Source organism: Danio rerio, chromosome 7 (assembly GCF_049306965.1).
Source record: "Danio rerio strain Tuebingen ecotype United States chromosome 7, GRCz12tu, whole genome shotgun sequence".
Lineage (NCBI taxonomy): Eukaryota > Metazoa > Chordata > Actinopteri > Cypriniformes > Danionidae > Danio > Danio rerio.
The window spans coordinates 7,229,458-7,250,681 of record NC_133182.1 but is presented as its reverse complement, the minus strand read 5'-3'; the positions used below and the strand labels follow the sequence as shown (position 1 = coordinate 7,250,681).

Sequence of the window (21,224 nt, the reverse complement as noted above, 5' to 3'; positions counted from 1 at the left end):
ATGGATAAATATATAGAAAAATGGATGGAGGGGTTGAATGATAGATGAAACAATATGTAACAATAGATGGAAAGATATATGGAAAAATGGATGGAGGGGTTGAATGATAGATGAAAACATCGATAGACAGATGGTTGAATGGAGAGAATAATATATGGAATGCTGGATGGATAAAACGATATACCCTGTATAGAATGCTGGATGGATAGAATTATATGGATGGATGGAAGAACAGATAGAGAGGGTATATTATAGACAGACAGACAGACGAACGGAAGGACAGATGAATGAACAGATGGATCGACAGACAGACAGACAGGGATGGATGGATGGATGGATGGATGGATGGATGGGTGAATGGGTGGGTGGATGGATGGATGGATGGATGGATGGATGGATGGATGGATGGATGGATGGATGGATAGATAGATAGATAGATAGATAGATAGATAGATAGATAGATAGATAGATAGATAGATAGATAGAAACATGGACAGACAGATGGATGAATGGATGGATAGAATGATATATAGGATGATAGAAAGATGGATGGACGGATGAATGGACGGACGGACGGACAGACAGATAGATAGAAGATTAAATTATTTCAAGCATAACAAATTTCATGCAAACAAAAAATATCGTCACTCATAAAATTTTGCAAATAAATAGAAAGGTTGTTCGAGTAAAAGTTAATTACCAATTGTAAAACCAGTTTTTCCACAAAAATCATGGTTTAACTGGTTAGTGCAGCACAACCATTGTGCATTTGTGGTTACAGTGGTTAAACTACAACAGTTTTTGGTTTCATTTGTCATTAGGGTTTCTGATACCTGTACTTTGATGTGAAGTAATTTGTAGTAAATCATGTAGTGCTTTTGAACTATACTATAGTACAATACTTGATTTAATAAATTGTGTAAATTCTACAGTTGTTATAGGCCTAATCCTAATCCGAATATTAACAAATGACCAATAATGTAGTTTTCCACAACTGTTATCCTACAATACACCACAGTTTTGTGTAGTAAAGAAGTATACTACAGCATTCATCAGTTCACTATAGTAAACACTACACTGTGCATTCATTACAAAAGTGCAGTAAATATGATTATAGTGCATTTTAACATAGTTCTAAAAACCCAACATGATTTACTACAAATTACTATAGTTCTTTTTATATGGACATAAAGAGAAATTTAACTATATGAAATTTAAAACATGTTATGAAATAATCATCATATGTTAATATTTGAACACTAACATAAATATGGAGGCGCAGAGCAGTTTTCACTGACTGGGTCGTTTCCATAATAGGTCCATTTATCCAGCACAATGAAATGAAGTCTGTGTCAGTCAGTCAGTTAGTGAGTCTAACAATCTGATCATCCAGTCGGTGTCCTCCGTGAACAGCAAACCCCCTGCTAAGAGGCTAATGACCGAGGCGCATAATCCCCCTCAAAACAAGCACAAAGATGCTAATTGAATCTCTCTATAAATAGGCTTGACTTCTGCTGCTCCTCCTTTACTAGAAGATGTCACATTAAGAAGACCTACAGAGAATTCGTCCTACCGAGAATCCAGTCGCTCCGTTATATAACCGGTCAGCTATATAGTCATTCATATAGTCGTTCAGGCCGTTGGTTGTCCGTTACTCACACTGGAATGCCGTTGGTATAAACGGGCGCGCGAGTTTTCAAATTAGTCAGACAAACCTACAGCCATGTTTCCTCTGCCGATGTTCACACCTGAGCAGGTGGCCCGAGTGTGCGAGAATCTCGAGGAAACAGGAGATATCGAGCGCCTGGGCCGGTTTCTCTGGTCTCTGCCCGCCGCCGTGCCCGGTTCCGCCGGAGAGTTGCTCAACCGTCATGAGTCGGTGATGCGCGCGCGGGCTCTCGTCGCGTTCCATGGCGGGAATTTCGAGGCGCTCTATCAGATTCTGCAGAGTCACCGGTTTACCCGCGAATCTCACGCTAAACTGCAGGACCTGTGGCTGGACGCGCATTACCGGGAGGCGGAGCGCCTGAGGGGCAGACCACTCGGCCCGGTAGAGAAGTACCGCATCCGTAAGAAGTTCCCCCTGCCGAGGACAATCTGGGATGGAGAGCAGAAGACACACTGCTTTAAGGTGAGACCAAAAAGTACTGAAACTACACTTGAAGTAGTGCAACTTACGGAAAAAGATTCAAATCATGTCATTTGGGGCTGGGGATTGTTTAAAAATAGTAATATCTACATGTACAATGTAAAAAAAATTTTTTAGTTGAATCAAATTAACTTTTCTAGTCATTTCAACTTGAATCAATCAAACTGTCAAAAAAAAAAATTAAAGAGATAGTTCAGCCAAAAATTAAAAGTTCACTATAATTCACTAATTCAGAGTTTCTTTCTTACCACAAAATAATGTATTTTGAAGAACGTTAGAAACCGGTTACCATTGACTTCCATATTGGAAAAACAAATCGAGAAGTCAATGGTTACAGGGATATCAAAATATTGTCTTTTTCTGTTCAACAGAAGAAAGTCAAAGCAGATTTGTAAAAAGTAAAGGGTGAGTAGATGACGAAAATTAGGTTGAATGAACTGTCCCTTCAAATGTTTTGGTTGAATAAAATTACCTATCAACTTGCATCAATTAAACTGACAAGAAGTTGAAGAGATAGTTCAGCCAAAAATGAAAAGTTCACTATAATTCACTATTTCAGAGTTTCTTTATTCTTAACACAAAATAATGTATTTTGAAGAACGTTAGAACCCGGCTACCATTGACTTCCATATAGGAAAATGTAAGTCAGTGATAACAGTCAGGGATATCAAAATATTGTCTTTTTCTGTTAAAAAAAAAAAGCAGATTTGTAAAGGGTGAGTAAATGACTGAATTTTGGTTGAACTGTTCCTTTAAATGTTTTAGTTGAATCAAATGATTTCTAGTCATTTCAACTTGCATCAATCAAACTGACCAAAAACATTAAAGGCATAGTTCACCCAAAACTCAAAAGTTGACCATAATGCACTCAATACTTTCAGAGTTTCTTTCTTAACACAAAATAATGTATTTTGAAGAATGTTAGAAACCGGCTACCATTGACTTCCATATTGGAAAAACGAATCGTATAGAAGTCAATGGTTACAGGGTTATCAAAATATTGTCTTTTTCTGTTCAGCAGAAGAAAGTCAAAGCAGATTTGTGAAAAGTAAACGTTGAGTAGATGACGAAACTTAGGTTAAACTGTCCCTTCAAATGTTTTGTTGAATCAAATGAACTTTTTAACTTACATCAATCAAACTGACAAAAAATTTAAGAGGTAGTTCACCCAAATATGAAAAGTTCTCTATAATTCACTATTTCAGAGATTCTTTATTCTTAACACAAAATAATGTATCTTAAATATTGTTAGAAATCGGCTACCATTGACTTCCATATAGGAAAAAACAAATCCTAGAAGTCAGTGGTTAAAGGGATATCAAAATGTCTTTGTTTCTGTTTAAGATAAGAAAGTCAAAGCAGGTTTGTAAAAAGTAAAGGGTGCGTACTGTGAATGATGAAATTTAGGCGAAATGTTCCTGGTTTGTAAATGTTTTAGTTCAATCAAATTCACTATTATAGTCATCTTAACATCAATTAAACTGACTAAAAACTTAAGTTCAACTATAACTGTGATTAGTTAGTTGTCTTTAACTGTACTTTAGCTGAAGCCCAATTAACTCCTTAAAATAACTGTGGTAAAATTTGGACAAACCACAATGTCGGAGTAAATTTTTAAAATTCTTTTTATAGCCCACTTTTCGTAATGTGTAAATGCAGCATTATCTAATGTGCATTTTAGACACTAGTAAGTACTTTTAAGGTGTTATTATGCATCATCTGGTCCAAATCAGTGGGAAACACTTTATTGTAAGGCAGTGTTTCTCAACTACATTCCTGCAGGACCACCAGCTCTGCACATTTTTCATGTCTCCTTAACCAAACACAGCTGATTCAGATCCTCAGCTCATTAGCAGAGAGTGAAAAACCTGTAATGGGTGTAACAAGGGAGACATCCTAAACATGCAGTGTTGGTGGTCCTCCAAGAAGGTGGTTGAGAAACACTGTTATAAGGTATCCTTATTCGTTCTATGTACTAACTATAGTTGTTACAATCAATTCTGCATAATTGCACGCAGCTTAACTTAACCTGCATTCTATCCCTAACCATATAGTAAGTACATGTAGGTAATTAACATTTCTTAGTAGTTAATTAAATTGTACACTGAATACAAGGACACCTAATAATATTGTGTGATCTAAAAGTGCACATTTTAAAACGTACTCCAGCGACAACTTTTAACTTTTTGCCCCTAAAGTTACTAAAGGAAGGAGAGTCAAGTTTAACTTATTTATTTCCACATATTTGTGACATTTAAAATGCTTAAAAACTGTCATGAAAATAACAACAACAAAAAATGGATATTGATGAGTTTCCCAGAGATGGGTTGCAGCTGGAAGGGCATTCGCTGCGTAAAACATATGCTGCATAAGATGGCGATGCATTCCGCTGTGGCAACCCCAGATTAATAAAGGGACTAATCCGAAAAGAAAATGAATGAATGAATGAGTTAGGAGTCGTATATTTCAATGTATCACCGCACACACATAAATACACAAGTTCTCTTTGATTTTCCTGCAATTTCTGCTCCTGTTTCAGTATTTCAGTGGGATATTTAGATCTCATTAGCACAAAATATATTTGTAGACATAACACATTTCAAGCACCGACTCATGAAACTTTAGCACGGGTTTGGAGAACACAACAAACATTAATTCAGTCATAATACGGCCAAATTTGATTAACAAAATAAACTATATATATTAATCTAACACAGTTTTAGCTCTAAAATATTTTTACCACATCAAAAATAGTGCTCTCATACATAACATGTTAAATAAAAGGTTAATGATAATAAAAATTAATAAAATTATAACATGCATTTATGGCATACTTATAAGGCAAAAATGTGAAACTGTCATATTAAGTCATATTTTGAGATGAGAAGTAAATCATGTCGAAATATCACAGCTTTAAAGTCACATATTATACGTTAATATTTGTAATTTAATAAAAAAAAATTAAAGTAATTTATACTAGTTTTTTGAACCATATACAACATTGAAGCGCTTCTTGCTTAAAGAAATAGTTCATCAAAAGAAAAAAACAAATTCTGTCTTTATTTAATCACTGATTTATTTAATCCAAACTTGTTTCTTCTTTCTATTGAACACAAAAGATGAAATAGAGAAAAATGCTGGGGAAAAGCATCCATTGATTTCTATAGTATTATTATATTTTCCTACTATGGAAGTAAATGACTACTGGTTTACAACATTCTTCAAAATATCTTCTTTTGTGTTCAATAGCTTAAAGACACTCAATATACAATTCCTCTTTATTTCTATAGTGCTTTTTATGATGTAGATTGTGTCAAAGCAGTGAATAAAAGTAAATTTGCGGGTCAAAATGTAATTTAATGCGATCTTAGGCAGTTTAGGGGATTGAAGAGTGGACCGACAACATAAAAAAAGTCAAATCAAAGGGACAGTACACCCAAACGCACACTATCTGTCTTTATTTACTCACCCTTCACTTGCTCAAAACATTGAGTTTGAACACAAAAGAAGATATTTTGAAGAATGCTGGTAAATGACTACCGGTTTCCAACATTCCTCAAAATATCTTCTTTTGTGTTCAACATCATAAAGAAACTCAATATACAATTCATCTTCGTTTCTATGGTGCTTTTTATGATGTAGATCGTGTCAAAGCAGGGAATTAATGTAAATGTGCGGGTCCAAAATGTAATTTAATGCGATCTTAATCAGTTTAGTGGATTGTAGAGTGGTTGGACAATGTATAAAAAAGTCAAATTAAAGGGACAGTACACCCAAACCTGAAATCTCTGTCATTATTTACTCACCCTTCACTTGCTCAAAACATTGAGTTTGAGTTTCTTTCTTCTGTTTAACACAAAAGAAGATATTTTGAAGAATGCTGGTAAATGACGGTTTCCAACATTCTTCAAAATATCTTCTTTTGTGTTCAGCAGCATAAAGAAACTCAGTATACAATTACTGTTTATTTCTATAGTGCTTTTTACAATGTCGATTATGTCAAAGCAGGGAATAAATGTAAAACTGCGGGTCAAAAACATAATTTAATGCAATCTATATCAGTTTGGTGGATTGTAGAGTGGACTGACAACGTAAGGATATCAAATTAAAGGTTCAGTACACCCAAACGTTTTTATTTACTAACCCTTTACTTGTTTAAAACATTGAGTTTGAGTTTCCTTCTTCTGTTGAACACAAAAGAAGATATTTTGAAGAATGCTGGCAAATGATGGTTTCCAACATTCTTCAAAATATCTTCTTTTGTGTTCAACAGCATAAAGAAACTCAATATACAACTCCTCTTTATTTCTATAGTGCTTTTCACAATGTAGATTGTGTCAAAGCAGTAAATAAATGTAAAGTGTGGGTCCAAAACTTAATTTATACGATCTAAATCACAGTTTAGTGGATTGTAGAGTCGACTGACAACGTAAAAATGTCAAATTAAAAGGACAGCACACCCAAACAGGAAATCTTTGACTTTATTTACTCACTCTTCACTTGTTTAAAACACTGAGTTTGAGTTTCTTTCTTCTGTTGATCACAAAAGAAGATATTTTGAAGAATGCTGGTACATGATTGTTTCCAACATTCTTCAAAATATCTTCTTTTGTGTTCAATAGTATAATGAAACTCAATATACAATTCGTTTTTATTTCTATAGTGTTTTTTATGATGTAGATTGTGTCAAAGCAGTAAATAAATATAAATGTGGGTCAAAAATGTAATTTAATGCGATCTAAATCAGTTTTGTGGATTGTAGAGGGGTCGGATAACATAGAAAAAGTCCAATTAAAGGAACAGTCCACCCAAAAGTCTTTATTTACTCACACTTCACTTGTTCAAAACACTGAATTTGAGTTTCTTTCTTCTATTGAACACAAAAGAAGATATTTTGAAGAATGCTGGTAAATGACGGTTTCCAACATTCTTCAAAATATCTTCTTTTGTGTTCAATAAAATAAATAGACGCAATATACAATTCCTCTTTATTTTCAGTGCTTTTTTATGATGTAGATTGTTTCAAAGCAGTGAATAAAATGTAAATGTGTGGGTTAAAAGCGTATTTTAATGTGATCTAAATCAGTTTAGTGGATTGAAGAGTGGACCGACAACATAAAAATGTGAAATTATAGGGACAGTACACCCAAACGTCTTTATTCACTCAACCTTCACTTGTTTAAAACATTGAGTTTGAACACAAAAGAAGATATTTTGAAGAATGCTGGTAAAAACGGTAACACAAAATGGTTTCCAACATTCTTCAAAATATCTTCTTTTGTGTTTAACAGAAGAAAGAAGCTATTTCTATAGTCAAAAAGCTTAATTTAATGCAATCTCAATTTAGCTCCACACTATTTTCCCAACACAAATCGATTGTTAACATAATCAATAGTACAAATTGAAGTGGATTGAGCATGAAACAATTAAGTAGACCCCCCATTAATGTAAGAATTGTGTTGTTTCAACTCATTTTTAATAAGTAGCTTGAACAAGCAGTCTTTTTTTTTTAGTGAGACTACATTACATTAGTATCAAACTCATTTAGAGCGTCTGGTCAAGCAGAAGCACCTCTGGAAGCCGCAGCGACATTTTCCCTTCTTAAATTGTGTATTTACGCATTCGCAGTGCAAACAAATAGAGCCTTAATTACGCCTCATTCTCGGCGCAACAATGTCAACACGGCATGCGATGATAGCATGCGGAGCTCCTCAATACGCCCTCATTGTGTCAATGCACAAGCTTTTGCTCCACATGGAGACGTCGCTGACCGTCTGCTTGGGTTTAAGCCTCTTGAGCTGATGGACCACCTGTGGCATTAAGCTCTCTTTTCCGCACAGATGACTTTCTACCTTTTCAGCGTGTTCCAGACACTAGATTAACCAGCAGCTCAAGCCCTCATCACTGTAACGAGACCGTAATTGTTTGCGCAGAGCCGACCAATGTGAATTGTGCAATGGAAAGTGGATTGTGGAGTGGTCTGGCAATGAGGGAAAAGTCAAATTAAAGGGATAGTTCACCCAAACGTGAAAACTCTGTCCGTATTTACGCAACCTTAACTAGTTTGAATACAAAAGAAGATATTTTGGAGAATGCTGGTTCCCATAATGTTATTCCTACTTTGCAAGTAATGATACATGTGAGTGCAGGGGCGGATTTAGTGATTTGGGGGCCCTAAACAATTCCAGCTGTGGGGCCCATCAGTCCTAAAACACACCCTTTCTACTTTTTATTTATTTTGCTAATTTATTTTATAACTCTCAAACTTCGTTTCTTTATTTTGTCTTTTTTATGATTTAGTTTTTATTTTCTTCACTAATTTAACAGTACAATCAGTTCACAAAGTTTTACCTTCTTTTAACATCCCCTTTCCCTTCTCCTCCTCAACAGCGGCAGTGGCTGTCATTAGATGTTGCTATCATAAATCCAGAAAATACAGATAAATCATATAAGACTTAATAAATAAATAAATAAATAAATAAATATAATTAAACATAATTATTAATGAAAAAAACAAATATATATATATATATATATATATATATATATATATATATATATATATATATATATATATATATATATTTATATATATATATATATATATATATTTATATATATGTGTGTGTGTGTGTGTGTGTGTGTGTGTGTATAAAACACTACATTAATACAATATTAAAATAATAATAATGATGCATAAATCAAATAAGACAATTACACTTTTACTGTGGGTCTTACCACAGAGACCTTATTCATTCTCCAAAAATGCCAAATAATTTCCCCCTCTTCTCTGATAAACATCTAATTTATCTAGTAATCTAAATTTCATTTTTTCATATGCTGCCACCTTCCCCAGTTCTGTAACCCATTCTTGAAATGATGGTGGACCTGCTGAGCGCCATCCCCTCGTAATAATTTGTCTTCCAATCATAATACTTATTTGAATCCAGTCAGTCAGTCAGTCAGTCAGTCTTTATTCATTTCCCGAAGGCAATTTGGTTGCAGCATACACGCATGTCACACGTAATACACAAAAGTACATCATACAATACAATTTCTACCCTAAATTTAAAAACTTTACAGCTGAGGGGATGAATTAAAGACATCTTCACACCAGATCCCAACACGAACGGGTCTCCCATTACAAATATGCAGCATCCAGAAACATCCTGAATGTAATAATGCACTTTAACCCAAAATTCCTGTATTTTGGAACAGGATCCCAGGGCATGCATCAAGTCTCCTTCTTTTTTGTTTTGTCTTAATGCAATCTCTACATTTTAACTGTTTTGTTTTATTGAAATTAGTTTACAACTAAAATTATATATATATATATATATATATATATATATATATATATATATATATATATATATATATACAGGCCCGTGCAGAGACTGTCCAAAGGGCATGTGCAGGAATAAATTTTTGAAGAAAATTTGGGGGGTTGGCGCATGTACTAAAGAGCGCGCGCGTACTAATGAGTGGTGTTGTCACGCGCGTTCTGATCAGCTGTGTTGTCGCGCGCGTACTCAAGAGCGGTGTTGTTGCGCGCCTACTGAAGGGCGGGACCGAGGGTGTGTCGCGTCGCGGAGGCACTTTTGATCATTTTTGAAGGGCACTTTCTATCCAAGACTAAAAAGGGCATGTGCAGTGCACAGGTTGAGCCCTATGTGTGCATGTGCCTGCATATATATATATATATATACATATACATACATATATACAACAGTTCTGTCTGGTTCTCGAATCTGATTGGCTGATTGCCGTGATATTTTTAAGTAATATCACCACCCGTACAGCCTCTTTACCCTTTGTGTATTACTCTGCCCACATACAACCAGCAACAAGCAGACACTACAGATCTAAAGTTTAAAAGATGCTTGCTCAACTGTTTAACTGTCAGCTTATGATTTGAATCAGGAAGAAAGTAGATCTTTTAAGACTTTCCGTGTTTGATTTTGTTTTTATATACACAATTATGCCGTCAAACTGTTGTATAAACGCAATATCACACTCATAGCAGTGCAATATAGCTGTATATCAGCACTGGTGGGGGCACTAAGGCACTCGGCCTGCGGCCTATAAAAAAAAAAAAAAATATATATATATATATATATATATATATATATATATATATATATATATATATATATATATATATATATATATATATATATATATAATTTGACTGCTCCACGATTGGGATGGTGGACAGATTTGTGCAGATGCAATAATATTTTAATTTTAAACATTATTATTACATCACATTAAAATTACATACTATTAAATAATATTTAATTGCATAAAACTTTTATTTGTTTGCCTCTTACCATACAAAATATGATAGAAAACAATGTTATATATAATTTATAGGTTACATTTATTTATACTTTTAGAATTTATACCTCTAGATATTTATTTAGCAGGATAGTCATACAGGCAGAGATCATAGCAGGTTCAAAAAGGGTTATCCAAAATCAGACATGAAGACATTACAATATAGCAAGGCCCAGTCCCAAGTTGTCTGTGCGTGCAGCTTAAAAAGTGTGTATAGTCCAGTCAGTCATGTGTGTGCAGTCAGTCATGATCAGGACCATGTGTGTGTGAGCGGAGTGCATGTAGGGAGTTGTAGTCCATGAAATGGTGGATCTGTAGTCCGTTAGCGATTGTTCCTGTTTTCCAGCGATCTATGGTGTTTAGATCGCTGGTGATCGTGACTACTTATTTCCTGTGGCACTAAGCGGCTGCTTACCTTGCTTATTGGTTAAATCCGCCTCTGTGTGAATGTAAATATTATAAGTAATAAGTACCATCAACCAGTATTTTTTGTGTTTGAGTTTCTTTTTTCTGTTGAACCCAAAAGAAGATACTTTGAAGAATGCTTTGCATTGTGCGGTGTAAAATGATTGATTTTTATTTCATGCCCAGAAACATTACCATATTAAATAAAGATCATGTTTCATAAAGATTTGTACAAAATTTTCCTTTTATTTTAGTCACATTTTTTTACATTTTTCATAAAAAATAATAAAGAGAAATGTTAAATAAATCATTGTTGATTATAAAATAAATTGAAGGTTTTTTTTACTGTAATGGTTCACTTTTCACAGTAAACAAATGGTTTTTTTTCGTCCTTACTTCAAATATCTCTGCTGTCTCGTGAAGTTTTTTAATAGCGTTTTAGAACTTTACAAACTGTTCCATTTTGTTTTCCATGCCGACAGCTTCAGTTAAAGTTTCTATCACACTAGAGTTTAAGAATGCAAAATTCTGTTGTACAAAAAAAAAGTGTCTGTAAAAAAAAAAAGTGCAGCATGATGTAACAACAACAATAACAAACCCATTAGAAATAGGAAAACAGTGTGTTATGATAAATACTTGAAAATACATCATATACCTCAGGATATTCTGGACAAAGCCACAATAAGTGGCTCCTCTGCTGTGATATAACAGTAAATAAAACAGTTGTCATTCCAACTTTCTACTACAAACAAAAGCTTGCAGCGGTTGCCCCGCCTCCAAGCTCTTCTGATTGGTCCACTGCTTTGGTACTGGGAGTGATGAGCTGCACTGCGTGTGAAAGTTGAAGATCTTTCAACTTGACATGATGTCCTAAAAATTGGGCACTTCTTAAGATGCAGGCATAACAGTCAAACTCGACTGTCCAGCGTGTGTTTACAAATAGAAACAACAGAATAGTTGCGCACTATAAGGGTAAAATGAATTCTGTGTGAACTGACCCTTAATTCTATACACTGTAAAAAAACAGGTTGCCTTAAATTTTTAAGCTGAATCAAATTAACCTGATGAGTCATTTAATAAAACAGCTTGCATAACTTATAAAATTAAGTTAAAACAGGATTAACTTAGTTTAATAAGTTACAATTAACTAACAACACATTTATCAGGAGTCGCCACAACGGAATGAACCAGCAATTTATCCAGCATACGTTTTACACAGTGGATGCTGGGAAACTCCCATGCACACTCATTCACACACATACACTACGGTCAATTTAGTTTATTCAGTTCACCTATAGTGCATGTGTTTGGACTGCAGGGGAAACCCCGCACTGAGCCACCGTGCCGCCTCCATAATACAATTATTTATTTATAAACATTATGAAGTCAACAATCGACTTTTTCTCATTGTACTTGACAGCTGCCGGGTCACTTTACAGTAGTTACTGGCACAGGAAATGAAGCTTAATCACTGAGCAGCCAGATTACTGTAGCAGACTGTAAACGAGATGAGACGGTCAGCGGTAAAGTAGGCATACGATCGCCAGTGCCTTAACACACAGACCAGGATTGACTTCTGAAGCCCTGCGTTAAGCCTCATAACAGATCCTGTCCTTCTTAACTTGTGCTTTCAAGGTCATCGCCATGGACATATCAAGCGTACAACTCCATATAGCAATAAGTCAGTGCTATATCATGGATTTCTGTGCAATAAATAACGTTTATTTAGACGTTACTCTCTCTATTTAGGTTTTACATTTATTTCGTATTGTCATGAGACGATTGATTTGAGCAGCAACATACAGATAATGCTAAAATCCTTCTTGAGTCGTTGTTTTTAACTTGTAACAACGACATATTTAGGCTGTTGTAGTTCTGAAAATGTGCAGTAAGATATAAACCAGACCAAAAGAAATTGTCGAATTTTTCAGAAGGGTTTACTTTAATTCATTAAACTGATCCAAAAATACAGTGAAGACTCGCTGTAAAAATGAAATGACAAAAAGTCATGACAGAATTTTTTTGATGCTTTCATTTTAATCAGTTAATCAGGTTTTGACAAAAATACATTAGTGTATTTTACTTAAAGGTGCTGCATCTAACTTTATGAATTTTCTAAATCAGTGGTTCTTAAACTTTTTTCATCAAGTACCACCTCAGAAAAAATTGTCCCTCCAAGTACCACAGTATGACCAGTATTGAACTACAGTAGCATAGTAGGCCTAATTAGGCAGCTACAGCTCTGCACAGTTTAAAAACGTGGCATTTTAATTACTATTATTAATAATTTTCATTATTATCGGCCACTTTAAACCTTATAAATAGTTTGAACATTAACACTGCTGTGCTTATATGTAAAAAACAAACAAACAAAATAAAATGTCAACGTTTCAATTAAAATGTGCTTTTAAAAGTTCATGAAAAATGGTCGGCTACAGTTATTAAAAAGTAGAAAAATAATCTCCTGTACTTAAATGTAAAGTGTAAACCTATAGTATCCCATTCATCAAAGCCTAAAAAATGCATCTTGGACCTCATAAATATAGGCTATATGTCATATGTACCATTTTTGATCATTTTTAAATATATGTTGCATGTACAAATGACTATTGGATTACTCTGCGTACCACTAGAAGGCAGTCCGCGTACCAGTTTAAGAACCACTGTTCTAAAGCATAAAAATACCATAATATGTATGCAGATATTTAACCTCCTAGGGCAGAGGTGTCAAACTTAATTCCTGGAGGGCCGAAGCCCTGAACAGTTTAGTTCCAACCCTGCTCCAACACACTTACCTGTAGGTTTCAAACAAGCCTGAAGGACTCAATTAGTTTGATCAGGTGTGTTTAATTAGGATTGAACTAAACTGTGCAGAGCTGCGGCCCTTTTGGAACTGCGTTTGACACCTGTGTCCTAGGGCCTGAGTGTCCACATACGTGGACAGCACATTTTAGCTCTAAAGGATCTATTTAAAATACTTTGAATGTTTTATATTTTGTTACAGACGTACAGTGTCAACTGTTCTGCAGCATATGAAATGTCCCAAAACCGATTTTTCAATTGTCCAAAATGGGAAAAAAATTTAGTTTTTACACTCTGATAGTCAAAGCAAGTTCCAAAAAAAATCTATGTTAAATATGCATTAAAAAAAAATCGGGAAGAAGTGTTTTATGTAAATTAAGACCACGAGTCCACATATATGGACATCATTTTTCTCTAAAAGTACATCATATCAAAAGAAGATACTTAGATTTTTATTCTAATTAGGTTCCAATGAGCCCAAATAGCAAAGAGAAATAATAAATGCATGTAAAAAAACACCTTGGGCCTTAAGAGGATAAGAAATGTTAGAAACAATTGTATTTGTATTGCTTAAGGTGATATTAACCAAACTTCTTCTCTTGAGTGTGATATGCCTTGCATACTAATGAAGCATTTTTGCAGAAGTAGATGAAGCTGATAGAAATGCAAAGGCCTGATTGTCTAAAATTCACTTTGCAGCTAAACTTCCTGTGAGCAGAGATGGGTTGAAAATGAACACCGAATATGTGCAGTTGAGAAAGTCTCATGCTTTTAACGCTGAGCAGAGAATTAATAGAAAGAGGACGTATGTATGGGTGCGGCCAACAGAGGACTGGAGAATGATCGGATTGTCTGTCTTTTTGGTTCTTTTAACCTACAAAATGCCAGTTTAGGGAATTATATTTCAGCAGCCTGAAACTGTCCAAACACAAATCAATTAAGTTGCTAATGTAAGTGGATCGAATCAAACAATTAAGTTGTCCCAAAAAATCTTAAGAATTGTGCTAATTTTAAATAAGTCGTTTGAACAAACAGTGTAATAGAGATTGGTGTTGTTTTGGTGTTTTCAGGAGAGAACCCGCAGTCTGCTGAGGGAATGGTACCTGCAGGACCCTTATCCAAACCCGTCCAGAAAGCGTCATTTGGCTCAGGCCACTGGTCTCACTCCCACACAGGTGGGCAACTGGTTCAAGAACAGGAGACAGCGGGACAGAGCAGCTTCTGCCAAAAACAGGTACCTAAAAATGGCTAGACTTTAAAAGAACACTCCACTTCTTTGGAAAAAGGCTCATTTTACAACTCTCTCAGAGTTAGACAGTTGAGTTTTCCAGCCGTGGTGTTCCAGCCTAAACCACGGCGAATGAAGCTCTGCACAAGACTTTTGGCCAGCGGAGAAATTAAAATGGTCGTGCCCAACTGAGTCTGGTTCTCTCAAGGTTTTTTTTCTTCACTCCCATCAGGTGAAGTTTTTTTTCCCTCTCCGCTGTCGCCACTGCCTCGCATGGTTAAGGATTGGTAGAGCTACGCATCGATGAATTTGCTCTTCAGTGTTTGAACTCTCAGTAATGATTAAATCACACTGAACTGAGCTAAACTGAACTGAACTGAACTTAAACACTAAAACCTGAACCACACTGTTTCAGTTACTATGACCATTTATGTGAAGCTGCTTTGACACAATCTACATTGTAAAAGCACTATAAAAATAAAGCTGAATTGAATTGAATTGAATTGAGTTTTACAATTTCTGAATCCATTCAGCATTCAGCCCATCTCCAGGTCTGGTGGGAGCACTTTTAGCTTAGCTTAGCATAGATCATTGAATCGGATTAGACCATTAAGCATCTTACTAAAAAATGACCAAAGAGTTTTGATAGTTTTACTATTTAAAGCTTGATTGTTCTGTTGTTACATCATGTACTAAGACCAGCAGAAAAAGTAAAAGTTTAGACACTATTTCCTAGGTTGATATGTCTAGAACAGGGGTCACCAACATGGTAGCCCACGAGGATTACATGAGTTGCCCACAGGCCTGTTCTAAAAATAGCTCACCATTGCACCACATACCAGTAGGCTGAATCTAGTATTTTTTGAAGCTATTCTTTTTAAATCACACCTGCATTGGTGTAAAATTTGTTAATGACATTAAGGTGTATATATAAAAAAAACTAAAACAATTTCAGACAAATAAAGTGTTGCATATTGATATTTCTGTTTCTTACCTTGTTAAATCATTGTTGAGAACTATTGTGAGAAATCATTAACATGATCAGTGTCTCTTCACATAGATGAATATCATTGATCATTAATAACAACAAATAATTAAAAGTAAATTGAGAAAAATTGTTATTTAAGAACATTTAGTAATTTAGCTGACGCTTTTATCCAAAGCGAAGAAGTGTGTATGAAACTGGTAGCCCTTCACAATAATTGGTACCCAAGAAGTAGCTCTCAGTTTCAAAAAGGTTGGTGACCCCTGGTCTAGAAACTACACTCTCATTACAGTGTTAAATGTTGAAATCATCAAAACTCTTTTTTGAAATTGAACATGGCTGAATGAATTAAAGAAGGGTACTGTTTAACATGTAAAATGAGTCTGTTTCCAAAAAAGGTGGAGTGTTTCTTTTAAAGGTCACATAAAGTGCTTTGAAATGTGCATTGTTTTATTCAGTGTCCGATGTAATCTCAACCGAAACATGAAGAAAGGGCAGGCAGGGCATAGAGTGGCTCCTCCCCCTAAAAAAAAACAGCCAATAGCATTTAGTTTTATGACCGCTCTGCCAGTGAGAGTGGTTGAGCTTGAGCGCATCAGCGTCATAAAGGGGGCGGGGCATGTCAGACACTAGAGAGCATTTGATTGGACAGAAGATTTGATGGGTGACTGAAGTATGAGGTGACGTGAATAAACTGTTGACCCATTTAGGTGGAAGTGACAAACTACAAGCTTTACATGTTTATATCAGGTTTATATCTTCTGAATGTAAATTTGTCACTGTTTTGGAGCATACTAGCTTATAGATATCCTAAAAAACCAGCAACACTGATACTAACATACTAAAAAAACTGACTTCAAATGTATCTGAAGCACATAATGACGGTTCTTCTATCTATGTTTCCCCCTCAGACTACAGCAGGATTCCTCTCTCCTGCCGTCTGGAAGTTCTCCTGAATGTTCATCATCGGAGCACAACCCACTCCTGCGAGGCTCATCCCCCCGCCACCCTGACAGCCCGGGGAACAGCGACTGCAGCTCAGGCCCTCGGGGGACCGGAGCTTCCACGCCGGACATCTCGGTCAGCAGCGACAGCGAGTTTGAGTCGTGAACACAGGCGCACAGACGCTTACTGATGATGCACTTACAGCACAGACTGAGAAATCAGCTGGCGGACTGCTGGAAAAACTCATTCAGGAGAGGAGTTTTCATTGCAAGACTGAAACGTGCACTTGAAAGTGACCAGACTGGACCTCACGTGCCAAAGAAATCTCCTCAGATTCACTAGCTATGTTTCCATCAGCGTAAAATACTTCTCTATTTGTATTATAAAAGGTTATATTTCGGTTTAGGGAGTCTCCAACAACAGTCTGATTTGCATGCAAGGTCAAAAAACACGTTAATTCTCATATAATATGCATTTATTTTTAACTAATTAGCCCAGCGACTCCCATATGAATCGTTCAGCAATTCATTAGCTCCCAAACCCCTCCTTAGTACGATGCTGATCTGCGGTGATTAGGCCAATGACCCTATTGGGTCTATTGCGATTGGTTGACTTGGTTCAGTGCGAGACAGAGAGAAACATCCATCTATGGCGTAGCACTCAGAGTATGTGTGAGCCCAATGCAGGAATGCAATAAAGCAATGCAGTCAAACAGCAGCATATACTCTACTCTTAACCCTGACCCCAAGTCAGACACAACACAGATTCAGTATTAATCCTCATAGTGGCAAAAGTTGAACTGTTTTGAAAACCTCACCGCATGTGTAGGAACAGCTGACGGTGGCCATAGTAAAGACAACCAGCAGAAGATCACAAGTTCAGGAAAAAAGCATGCGTTGTGCTTTCAACGTGGATTTGGACGCAATATGTGAACAGCCCCATAAAGATTTTACTTGAGAGATACAGTACATGCACTGCTCTGTAATGCTGCGTTCATACCAGACATGGAAGAAGCGTCAAGCGTGAGTGATTTACATGTTAAGTTAATGCAAAGGCGCGAATAGAGACAGTGTCCCAGGGGAAATCCTCTAGCCGACACCAGCCAACAGTTGATCGAACTGGGCTCTGCTCAGTCAAAAGCACTGCTGAAAGCTTCCATCATCCAGGTTAAGTTTCTGAAGAAGTTTGTAAGCTCATAGAGCTGGGTGCACCTCTGAAAGGATCTAGTGAACTCGGACACGGTTCCAAACAAATCAACAATGTTTTTCAGTCCTCATAAAGCACATAAACACTGTTATTTTCTCAATAAAATCCATGTTTGCCATTTAGCAACAATGCTAGTGTCACTCGAGAGAGTGCCCAGGTCCGCATCTATTGTTCAGTGAATTTGATATGAAGCAGATTCGATGCGCAAATGAAGCGAGCAAACTCAAAATGTTCGTGCATCTATTTTCCATATGAAGTGCAACAGTTACTGTTGCTGATCTTTCCTTTAATAGCAAACGGCAGGCGAATCCCACGTTGCAGCGTAGGTTATTGTATCAGTCATCAGAAAAATGACAGGAGCAAACACAGCACATGGTTGGCTATACTGTTGTACTGTAGTGAAAACGGATTTTAACCCTTCCCTGCAACCGAATCTCCATCTGTCAGTGATCGTCATCTTCTTGTCATGATCAGTCGCGTGATACTTATCGCTCCGTTAGTGTCAGAAGGGAAAGGCGCGTTCACGTTTTACTGGAACCTGTACTACATATTTGGTGATGTACCGTATCAACGACGACGCATTCAAGCAAAACATCCAAACCCAACTCGATTCATTCATTCGACTATTTCGTTAAAAAAATCTGTAGTTTTACTTAGAGCTGTGTTACACACTGCACAGAAGTTCATTATCAAAAACCCATAATAGGGGCTCTTTAATGGAAACGCCAAGATGCGCATCAATTTTGTAAAAACTTGAGTAGGATCAACTTTATATCCAATAGGATAAAATGTGCATAACCTTTGATGGAAAGATGTAAATTCCAGCATGGTCTTCCTGAAATCCCTCAGCCAAAGTCCATCATCACAGTGGTTCAGTATTATTATTATTATTTTGTTATTATTCCCTCCAGAACTGTCTTGAGCATCTGTCTGTGCTCCCAAAGAGCATCTCAAGCCTCCAAAAGCCACATCATTGCATTCATCATGCCTTCATCTTCATCTTCTGAGGCTCCACTCATTTATTAGAGAAGAAAAAAGCCCACGGTTGGCTTCTCCTAATGCACAAAGCTACATTATTCTGTCTGATATTTGTTACCAGTTTATCAGGAAGTGACGATTTTGTTGTCTTTGACTCATTAGAAGAAACGCTGTTTTATTCGCAAATGTTTTATGCGATATTACAGTTTTGCGTATAAATCTTATTCACCTCTTAGGATGGAAACATAGCTACTGGCTGTTTTTATCACATTAATACTCAGGTGGCACAAGCATATCATAATCCAGGACGCATTATGCAAATTTTGTATGCAAGGCCATTTGTAGCACTATGCACATCTGCCAGAAGCAGAGGAACGCTCCGGTTTGCATGCTTAAAAAGGGACGTGTTGGAAACAGAGGCTAGATGTAACTTGCTGCTGTTGGTTTTCATGAGAATAGAGCGTAGATCAAGCGATTAAGTCTGTTATTTGTTTATTTTTATTTGTCGTTTGTGTTGATATGTTTCCGCCTCCCACTGGAATACACAGATGTGGTCTGGATGAACATAAATTAAAGGGGCAGTTCACCCAAAAATGAAAATTGTTGAAAACCCTGTTTGGCTTTCTTAAGGATGATATACTGAAGAAAGGTTGAAAGAAACAAAAACAAAAGTCATTGACTTTCATAGTATTTTTTTGTTCCTACTATGGATGTCAATTGTTGCTTTTTCATTCTTCAGAATATTTAGTTTTGTGCTCAAAAGAAAAAAGAAAAGTTTAGAGCCACTTGAATGTGAATGAGGAAATTTCCATTTTTTCTCTTTAAATGACATGTTATGGGATATTAATGCTGCTTATCTGGAAAAATACCATAATTTCTGCGCCACCACACACTGTTATCGAACAGGTTTCCTCAACACACTAATGTTTTCCAAAAGAGACACATCTTTCTGTATATTTCAGCTACTCCAGTCTGAAGTCATTTTTATGTGCCTACACTTTGAGGACGACATGGAAACGTCTAGAATTTGTCATTTTCACACCCATATTGCTCACCATTGTCACATGAAGAACTGTACTGTCTTGTTTTCAATGTGATTTTCAAATAAATGAAATTATTTTTGAAGCAAAGAGAAGTGTTTTGGATTCTGTTATCATGCAGGCTTTATTAACACTGTAATAAAAATGTAGAATGGAAGTACAATATTATGAATATATATTTATACTACAGTTCTGTCTGGTTCTTGAATCTGATTGGCTGATCGCCGTGAGATATTTTGCCAGTAACAGCACACAAAGGCCTCTTCACCTTTGTGTATTACTCCGCCCACATACAAGCAGAGGACACTCTACAGTTTGACAAATATTACTGCTGTTAGAGACTATCATGTACTTTTGATGCTACTTTAGTCGAGAATGTAGTTGTTTAGACTGCAACTATGCAGTTTATTTATGAGGACAGTGCCTATTTTTTAAAAATTATCATTTTTGAGAGACAGTGCGTCGGTGTCCATTTGTCAAAGATGATTGACGTTGTCTATTCACAAGATGCGCCTGGACCGCATAATAATCCCTTGCTTAAAAGAATAAAGCTGCGTGTTTTCTTGAGCGCTATACATGCATACTGTTGCAGTCAGAATTATTAGCCCCCTCTGATTATTTATTCTTTTTTGAATATTTCCCAAATGATGTTTAACGGAGCAAGGAAATTTTTACAGTATGTCTGATAATAGTTTTTCTTCTGGAGAAAGTCTTATTTCTTTTATTTCAGCTTTTAATTTTTTAAACACCATTTTAAGGTCAAAATTATTAGCCCCTTTAAGCTACAGTATATATTTTTTTCAATAGTCTACAGAACAAACCATTGTTATACCCTTACCTGTCTAGTTAACCTAATTAATCTAGCTAAGCCTTTACATTTTTTATGTTTGTTAAACCTTAACTCTACATTAGTAGATATTAGTACACTTTAAAAAGTGATTAGTTACTTAAAGCGGGTAAACCAATGACCTTAAAAGCAACAAGTTGTCTTTACAAAAATAATGTAAGTAAACCCATTGCATCTTGTAACTTTTAAGTTGACTTAATTTTTATAATTATGCAAATTGTTCACTTTTTTGTAGTTATTACAATATTACTTATTTGGTGCTTCATTAATTCAATAAAATCAACAGTTATAGCTTGCAT

General features: G+C 35.9%; 1 protein-coding gene and 1 long non-coding RNA gene across 4 annotated transcripts in view; one reads left to right on the top strand and one right to left on the bottom strand.

The window, feature by feature from the left end:
• LOC141375284 (uncharacterized) overlaps window positions 1–2,097 on the bottom strand; it is a 62,249-nt gene extending 60,152 nt beyond the window's left edge. For 2 of the 3 annotated variants that reach the window (XR_012383075.1, XR_012383076.1), the window contains exon 1: window positions 1,265–2,094. This is a non-coding gene — a long non-coding RNA (uncharacterized lncRNA). Of the gene's footprint in view, window positions 1–1,264 lie in introns of all 3 variants that reach the window. The other variant, XR_012383077.1, reaches the window with a different exon arrangement.
• Window positions 1,676–20,168, top strand: six7 (SIX homeobox 7). The gene is given in 3 exon segments (NM_131354.2): window positions 1,676–2,131; window positions 14,767–14,930; window positions 16,821–20,168. Coding segments are annotated over 3 exon segments (771 nt in total). The 5' UTR covers window positions 1,676–1,723; the 3' UTR covers window positions 17,020–20,168.
• Window positions 20,169–21,224: the final 1,056 nt, after the last annotated feature.